Genomic DNA, 9324 nt, shown 5'->3' with positions numbered 1-9324 from the left:
AATGTAGCGAGAAATTCCCGCACCCGAAGTTTAATTTTTGACCCTTTGGGCCCCTTTTTCCTGAACTGTTGGGATCAAAACTCCCAAAATCAATCCCAACCTTCCTTTCATGGTCATAAACCTTGTGTTAAAATTTCATAGATTTCTATTTACTTATACTAAAGTTATGGTGCGAAAACCAAGAAAAATGCTTATTTGGGCCCTTTTTGGCCCCCAATTCCCAAAATATTGGGACCAAAACTCCCAAAACCAATCCCAACCTTCCTTTTTGAGGTCATAAACCTTGTGTTAAAATTTCATAGATTTCTATTCACTTTTACTAAAGTTAGAGTGCGAAAACTAAAAGTATTCAGACGACGATGCCAACGTGACACCAATATACGACCAAAAAATTTTCAATTTTTGCAGTCCTATGAAAATGACGACATTATTGATATTCATGTCAACACCGAAATGTTGACTACAGGGCTGGTGATACCCTTGGGGACGAAACGTCCACCAGCAGTGACATCGACCCAGTGGTGTAAATAGTTATCAAAGGTTCCAGGATTATAATTTAGTACGCCAGACATATGTTTTGTCTACACAAGACTCATCAGTGACGCTCATATCAAAATATTTATAAAGCCAAACAAGTACAAAGTTGAAGAGCATTGAGGATCCAAAAGTCCAAAAAGTTGTGCCAAATACGGCTAAGGTTATGTATTCCTAGGATAAGAAAATCCTTAGTTTTTCGTAAAATTCAAAGTTTTGTAAACGGATATTTATAACCAGATGCTCCGCAGGGCGCAGCTTTATACAACCGCAAAGGTTGAACCCTGAACGGTTGGGGCAAGTATGGACACAACATTCAAGCTGGATTCAGCTCTAAATTTGGATTGTGATTGAATAGTTGACACAGCATAGGTTTCTGACACAGAATGAATGTGGTCTAATGAACTTAAAATTTTTGTTTGCCTTTGAGCAATTCACTAAACTGTTGAAAATTTATCTTCTCAAAAAAATGTTTGAAGAAATTTTCTTTTTATTTATGAAATCTGAAATGAGAAAAATTGACCCCCCCCCCCCCCCCCAATTTTTTTTTTTCACATCCCCCTTTCCCTTATTCCAAAACTGATCTCAATTCAAATTTCTTATGGAGTTTGCAACAATAACTACTCATTTAAATACATCATAATATATTAAAATGTAAAAAAAGTGCTTGTTATCACTGAATGGTAAAGATTGTTTTAATTTATCAGTCGCTAGTAAAAGTGAATATACTGTGATCGTATATTGTATAAAACAATGATTTAAGTTGATTCAACTACTATTCTGGACAAAGCAAGATAACTGCAATTGAAAATTTCTTGCTATTGCGCAATATTGTGCAATTAGATATTTCTTGTTATTGCACAATACTGTGCAATTGAAAATACTTGCTATTGAACAATACTGTGCAATTGAAGATTTCTTGCTATTGCGCAATACTGTGCAATTGAAAATATCTTGCTATTGCACAATACTGTGCAATTGAAGATTTCTTGCTATTGGTGAATACTGTGCAATTGAAAATTTCTTGCTATTGCACAATACTTAATATAATAATTTTGGATCCTGATTTGGACCAACTTGAAAACTGGTCCCATAATCAAAAATCTAAGTACATGTTTAGATTCAGCATATCAAAAAAACCCAAGAATTCAATTTTTGTTAAAATCAAACTTAGTTTAATTTTGGACCCTTTGGACTTTAATGTAAACCAATTTGAAAACGGGACCAAAAATTAAGAATCTACATACTCAGTTAGATTTGGCATATCAAAGAACCCCATTTATTCAATTTTTGATGAAATCAAACAAAGTTTAATTTTGGAGCCTTATTTGGACCAACTTGAAAACTGGTCCAATAATAAAAAATCTAAGTACATTTTTAGATTCAGCATATCAAAGAACCCCACGGATTCATTTTTTGTTAAAATCAAACTTAGTTTAATATTGGACTCTTTGGACCTTAATGTAGACCAATTTGAAAACGGGACCAAAAATTAAGAATCTACAAACAGTTAGATTTGGCATATCAAAGAACCCCATTTATTCAATTTTTGATGAAATCAATTAAAGTTTAATTTTGGACCCCGATTTGGACCAACTTCAAAACTGGGCCAATAATCAAAAATCTAAGTACATTTTTAAATTCAGCATATCAAAGAACCCCAAGGATTCAATTTTTGTTAAAATAAAACTAAGTTTAATTTTGGACCCTTTGGACCTTAATGTAGACCAATTTGAAAACGGGACCAAAAATTAAGAATCTACATACACAGTTAGATTCTGCATATCAAAGAACCCCAATTACTCAATTTTTGATGAAATCAAACAAAGTTTAATTTTTGACCCTTTGAGCCCCTTTTCCTAAACTGTTTGGACCAAAACTCCCAAAATCAATCCCAACGTTCCTTTTATGGTCATAAACCTTGTGTTTAAATTTCATAGATTTCTATTAATTTATACTAAAGTTATGGTGCGAAAACCAAGAAAAATGTTTATTTGACCCCTTCTTGGCCCCTTTTTCCTAAACTGTTGTGACCTCAACTCCCAAAATCAATTCCAACCTTCCTTTTGTGGTCATAAACCTTGTATTTAAATTTCTTTGATTTCTATTTACTTATACTTAAGTTATTGTGCAAAAACGAAGAATAATGCTTATTTAGGCCCTTTTTTGGCCCCTTTATTCCTAAACTCTTGGAACCAAATTCCCAAAATCAATTCCAACCTTACTTTTGTGGTCATAAACCTTGTGTCAAAATTTCATAGATTTCTATTTACTTAAACTAAAGTTATAGTGCGAAAACCAAGAAAATGCTTATTTGGGCCCTTTTTGGCCCCTAATTCCTAAAATGTTGCGACCAAAACTCCCAAAATCAATCCCAACCTTCCTTTTGTGGTCATAAACCTTGTGTTAAAATTTCATAGATTTCCATTCACTTTTACTAAAGTTAGAGTGCAAAAACTAAAAGTATTCGGACGACGAACACGATGACGACGAGGCAGACGACGACGCCAACGTGATACCAATATACGACCAAAAACTTTTCAATTTTTGCGGTCGTATAAAAATGACCACCTTATTGATATTCATGTCAACACCGAAATGTTGACTACTGGGCTGGTGATACCCTCGGTGGACGAAACCTGAAACCACTCGTATCTACGGGCAACACCAAATCATGAAACAAACCCAACAATTTTTGTTGTGGTCATATAAAAAGAGTCACATAACTTTCTTTGGGCATAAAACATTAAAATACCATACCCTTTTTATCTTTTATTACAGTTCAGTATTAGACAAAATATCACAGCTGATTAATATGATACAAAAACAATATAACAGAGCAAATCACTAACAACTTTTCAAAATACAAAAACATCACTGATTAGATAATAAAACATACAAATCAATGCAAATACACCAATATAGTATTTTCCCCGTACTTTATCAATGCAAATACACCAATATAGTGTTTTTAGTCGTACTTTATCTTAACTTCTACTGTCACAGATGTAGATTATATTTTTTGACGCAAATTAAAGATTGGATTTTGTTAAAAAAAAAAAACAAATTGGCACAAATGCAATGCGCACATATCCCACATTACATCAAAATTCAAGGTGCAACTTATTGTCAAACAGAAACTTGACTGTGTTTGGCAAATGAAGAAAATAACACACATTAAAAGCCATCACTAATAAGTTTCTGGCTAAATATTAAATCATTTTGTTCAGTAGAGCCTGTCAAAATTGTCAAAGAAATATTTGTTGAATGAATTGAATTACAAATATTAACTGACACCGTTAATGCAAGAGTTTTAGTATAACTGATTTAAAATAACTCATTCTATTATATTATTCACAAGTATCAATACAAAATTATGTTATTCTATAAAAATGTTCTTAGATGAGAGTTTTAACATATATACTGGCTTGAAACTTAGAAGGCCTAAACAAAATAATAAACATTCAAGGCATTTATGGGTTCATTTTGATTTTTCATTAAATATAGAGACTAGGTGGGACTGCATGAATTCCAATTAATAGATATCTGATATCTTAACATCCAGTGGCAAATTCTTCGATGGCCTAGAATATGATATTTTTCAATTATAAAATTTGTCACTGAATTAAAAATAAAATCAGTTTCTGGTAAGTTATAGCTCTGCCTTTTTAAGACTTGTGATGTAATGTATACACCGGTAATTTTAGTACAATGGTCAATTACAAAACTTCATACACATGTTATCCCACATATACATTAATGCTGAACATAATCTTTACATAAGTGTTCTTCAACCAAATGTGTCCTCTATGATTTGTATACTTTCTTGTCTGTGTACTTCACCAATACCTGGAGCAGGAGAACCTAAATGATCTCTTCCAACATACGGTAACTACAATATAATAAAAATAAGTTCAGTAAGTTAAGTCCTCTTTATAAGTGACATAGAAATAGGTTCAGGATGGAGTTTCTTAATTTCTGTATTTCCCATTTTTTCTTCATTTTTCTCTAGTCTTCTTATTTTTGTTCATAATAGTCTATTCTTTAAAATTTTAGCACCCTATTATAACCATTATTCTCTTTAAATTTTGTATGTCCATTTCGTTATGCTTTTTTGTCTGTTTAATTCACGTCTCCAGCTAAAAATAAGTAATAAATAAAAAACTAAAATTATTATTTTCTATAAAATACCGTCCAACATGTAAAATGTATTTTTAAGCAATATGTTTGTCATTTATTTATTTCTGGTATATTATCAAATGACCAATCAGTTGAAATGATTCAGAGGTATTTCTTGGAACTAATTACATTGCATATAAATATATTTCAAAACAAACCTGGCATCCAACTAAATTATTAAACCTTGGAGAGACAAATGTCCATGCTCCCATATTCCTGTGTTCTTCTTGACTCCAAAGGAAATCTGTAATACAACAATGAATATCCTGGTAAAAAGAATATCTTGCTTGAAATACTATAAAATATTCTTCTAACTGTTAGCTGGTTATGATGTAACCTTATGTGCTGTTGTAGTGTAAATCAACCATCGATCAATCATTCTAACAGTAGGTGTCATAATACTCAATTTGAGTTTAGAAATGGCATGTATTGTTTGGTGTTTGATGACTGACATAGATAGTATATCTCCATACATTGTATTGCTATTTTTTCGCCATTACTGGACATCACAAAGGTTCCCGTAAAATTTTGGAGTCATAATACCAAATATCTGACGTCACAATGGAAAAGTGATTGTTGTATGATGTCAATAGTTCAAACAGAACATATTCTTAGGTTAACCAGGACAGATTTCCAGATAGGGATGATGTGTATTGAATTACCTTAGTGTTTCATTTGATGCTAAATACTGTTTAAAAAGGCTCTGAGGGAGAACTTTGTAAGGTAATCAAATTGACATCTTGAATCTGTTTGATTATAAATTTTTTTACATACTTTTTTCTACTATCTTCTTTTAACATTATTCAAATTAAAAAATAATCATTGATGAATAAATTTTAATAATTAAAATATACCTGTAGCATTAGGATATTTGGTTACTTCTTGTTGAATTTCTGCTGGGAATGGACATAGACTCTACAATGAAAAGTTAGTTATCTTTTTAGTAAGTGGTGAGAATAATCTCTTTTAAATATATCAAAGACATAACATTATGTGTCAATACAGTGTAGAACACCATGGCACAATACCTCTATTATGTGTAAAGGTTCAATTACTGGAAAATCAGGGTCAAAATCATTTCTAGTGTATGAAAATCTCCTTCTTGTGTATTGAATACAAAATAAATGTTTTAATGGATTTTTTTTTTCAAACCATATAATTAAAAAAAAAAGTTCTCAAAAAATGGAATTATAATTTTCAGTTTGCATTACCCCAACTTGTTTGCCAATTGTGTCTGTTTTTTTTGTTCCCACAAAGACCCACATCTTTGTCAATGTAATGATATTTTCTGCAAATGTCATAGACATACAAGTGAGAGGTTTTGCTAGCTTTGAAAACCAGGTTTAATCCACTATTTTCTATTTAAAATAATGCCTGTACTAAGTCAGGAATATGACAGTTGTTGTCCATTTGTTTGATGTGTTTGAGCTTTTGATTTTGCCATTTGATCAGGGAATTTCCATTTTGAATTTTCTTTGATTTTACTTTTTAGAAGTACCTCTATTCTAACAAGTGCTACATCTTCTAACTTCCTGGAATCCCTCTCCTTATCCAATGTATAGAACTGTTTTCCGCTACAGAAAATGATCTTTTTGACCTTGTCACCTTTAACTTTCTTATCACCAATCACTGGTAAGAATGTTTTTCCAGGTAACATATCGTCTAAGGTAGAGGTTGCTGCAGGTAAACGTAAGATTGTTTTAGGAGCTACCACCACCAATGGTTTTCTGAAGTTCCGAACCACCTGACGTCTGAGAAGATGGAAGTATTGAGCTGGAGTTGTAGCATTGACAACCTGAAGGTTGACATTGTCTCCGTCTACTTTGTGTTCACTACTGTCTGTTGCCTGGAAATAAGTGTTTAAAATTTAAAACAGGACAAAAAGAAGTCACTGAACTCAAAATCTCAATCTTAGATTAATATGTAAGGCTTTGCTGCACAACTTTAAACTGTACATTTCTTTTTAAAAATAATGGAAAAATTACTTGGTAAAAACATATTTTTTTATAACTTTCAAATTTTCTTTACAAAAATTCAGATGTCCCAAATTCTCTTGAAAATAAACCTTGACCTTTGACATAAATGAACTTGACCTTATCAAATATCCTGTAGAAACCTATCAATTCTACCTGGTGAGTGTTCAGGTACTGCTCCATCTATGTCATTTGTTCGTAACATCATTAAGTAACTCTGAAATAACCGTTTTACAACCCTTGATCTTTGACATACATGACCTTGATCTTATGACATTACTTTTTAAAAACCAATCAATTTTACATAATAAGCGTTCAGGTTCTGTTCCATCCATGCCATGTGGTAATAACATCAATAACTTGCTTTATACTATCCATTTAGAAAACCTTGACCATTGACATAAATGAACATGACCTTATGATATAACCTGTAGAAACCTTTCCATTTTACTTGGTGAGTGTTTATGTCATGCTCCATCCATACCATGAGGTAATAACATCACTTAGTTGGTCTGTAATAACCATTTTACAAGCCTTGACCTTTGACATCAATGACCTTGATCTTATAATATAACCTGTAGAAACCGTTAAATTTTACAGGATGAGTGTTCACGTCCTGCTCCATCCATACCATGAGGTAATAACATCACTTGGTCGCTCTGTAATAACCATTTTACAAGCCTTGACCTTTGACATCAATGACCTTGATCTTATGATATAACCTGTAGAAACCGTTAAATTTTACAGGATGAGTGTTCAGGTCCTGCTCAATCCATACCATGTGGTAGTAACATCACTAACTCACTCTGTAATAACCATTTTACATACCTTGACCTTTGACATAAATGACCTTGATCATTTTATATAACTTGTATAAACCTTTCAACTTTACATGAGGAGTTTTTATGTCCTGCTCTATCTATGCCATGTAGTAGTAACATCACTAAGTCACTTTGAAATAACCATTTTACATACCTTGACCTTTGACATAAATGACCCTGACCTTTTGACATTACCTGTAAAAACCTTTCAATTTTACAGGATGAGTGTTCAGGACCTGCTCCATCCATACCATGAGGTAATAACATCACTAAGTCGCTCTGTAATAACCATTTCACTGAAATAAGATCATTAATTTCAATGAGTTTAATGAGTTTGACTTCCAGTGACCCTTTTTTTATAACTTCTTACAACAGGTATTTAATATAGGTAAGAAATAAACTCATCATATATATCAGACTTAAAATTTTGTATGATAGACAAATTTTTGTCTACATAAAACTGATCAGTGACGCTATAAACAGAAAAGTTAAAAGGCAAAGTTGAGGAAATTGAGGACACAAAATTCTTTAAGATTTTGTCTATCAATACAGCTAAGGTTATCTATTCCTTGGGAAGAAATTTCTTAAGATTTCAAAATAATCAAAGTTTTGTAAACAGTTAGTATTTTTATAGTGTGAACATTTTTACCAAAAAATAATTTCTCTAATGATGAACTATAGTTTGTTTTATAAAGAGATTGGATCTGTAGTGGCTCATGAAAAAAATGAATTTGAGTTTTTAATTTGACCTACTTTTCCTATAATATAAAAAAGATTCTATTACTGCAACAAATTGTGTTACAATATTTCTCCACTCCAGACAGTTTAAATAATTAAAATTTAATGGTTGAGAGTTGAGAAATATCGTAATACACAAGTTATAGTGGTGGAATCTGTTTATCTAATGATTTATCATTCTTTTCAAAGATAGTAGAAACTTTTGTTCTTAGATGTGAGGTCATCAGACATGGTTGTCTTTTTTCATGACATCACAACAGGATATTTCAGAAGAAAATTAAACATCATAACTAAGTTTCGACTAATCAATTGCTGAGAACATTTCTCACACTGCTCAGGAAATGAGAACATAGCACAAAAATTAGAGAAATAACAATTATCAACCTCTAAAAAACAACATTTAATTTTGATATACATACACTCTCCACTAGATATATATGTGTCTATCATAATCTGTGCTCCAGTGAAGAAGTCTCCAAACTGTGCTTCCCATATAACTAAACTTTTAGGGTCATCTATACTCATACCATACTCAAATCCTAACACTGCTTCTTCAGACAGAGAACTATTAGCTAACTGAAAATAAATAAAGTAAGATTGTTAGGGTCATCTATACTCATACCATACTCAAATCCTAACACAGCTTCTTCAGACAGGGAGCTATTGGCCAAATGCAAATAAATAAAGTAAGATTGTTAGGGTGCACCTAATACTCTTACCATATGAAAGTTGAAAACTTTAACTACAAGTGTAAAAATTGAAAGAAAACTGAACAGCAAAAATTTGTAACCTTCAAGTAAATATGTATGAAGCAAGAATTTCTCAAGTTAAATTTGAAAAAATATAAACTGTACATTGTTTGGAAATAGACACTTGCATAATATCACAATATTTTGATCTTAAACAACTTCTTATTGAAAGCATTCTAAATTAAAATATGTCAAACCCAGTTATCTATATATAGCTTGCTATAAATAAACAACACCAGGTAAGTGTACCAGTTATTGGACATTTTACTTCCCTGTAGACATTCCTTTTCCAGAGCACCAGTAATCAAAATATGTAGGGGTAAGAATGTG

At 31.7% G+C, this 9324-nt stretch overlaps 1 protein-coding gene across 1 annotated transcript; it reads right to left on the bottom strand.

Moving 5' to 3' along the window:
• Positions 1-3299: 3299 nt before the first annotated feature.
• LOC143069705 (putative 2-oxoadipate dehydrogenase complex component E1 homolog) lies at positions 3300-8913 on the bottom strand. Its single transcript, XM_076244477.1, has 6 exons — positions 8665-8913; positions 7703-7803; positions 6212-6559; positions 5568-5628; positions 4872-4957; positions 3300-4426 (listed from the first exon to the last, which is right to left on the bottom strand). The coding sequence occupies exons 1-6, from the start codon at positions 8768-8770 to the stop codon at positions 4325-4327; spliced, it is 804 nt and encodes a 267-aa protein (XP_076100592.1). The 5' UTR covers positions 8771-8913; the 3' UTR covers positions 3300-4324.
• Positions 8914-9324: the final 411 nt, after the last annotated feature.

The sequence above is a fragment of the Mytilus galloprovincialis genome, chromosome 3, assembly GCF_965363235.1.
Source record: "Mytilus galloprovincialis chromosome 3, xbMytGall1.hap1.1, whole genome shotgun sequence".
In the NCBI taxonomy this organism is placed as follows: domain Eukaryota; kingdom Metazoa; phylum Mollusca; class Bivalvia; order Mytilida; family Mytilidae; genus Mytilus; species Mytilus galloprovincialis.
The sequence above is the reverse complement of the archived record's forward strand: the minus strand, read 5'-3'. Positions and strand labels throughout refer to the sequence as shown.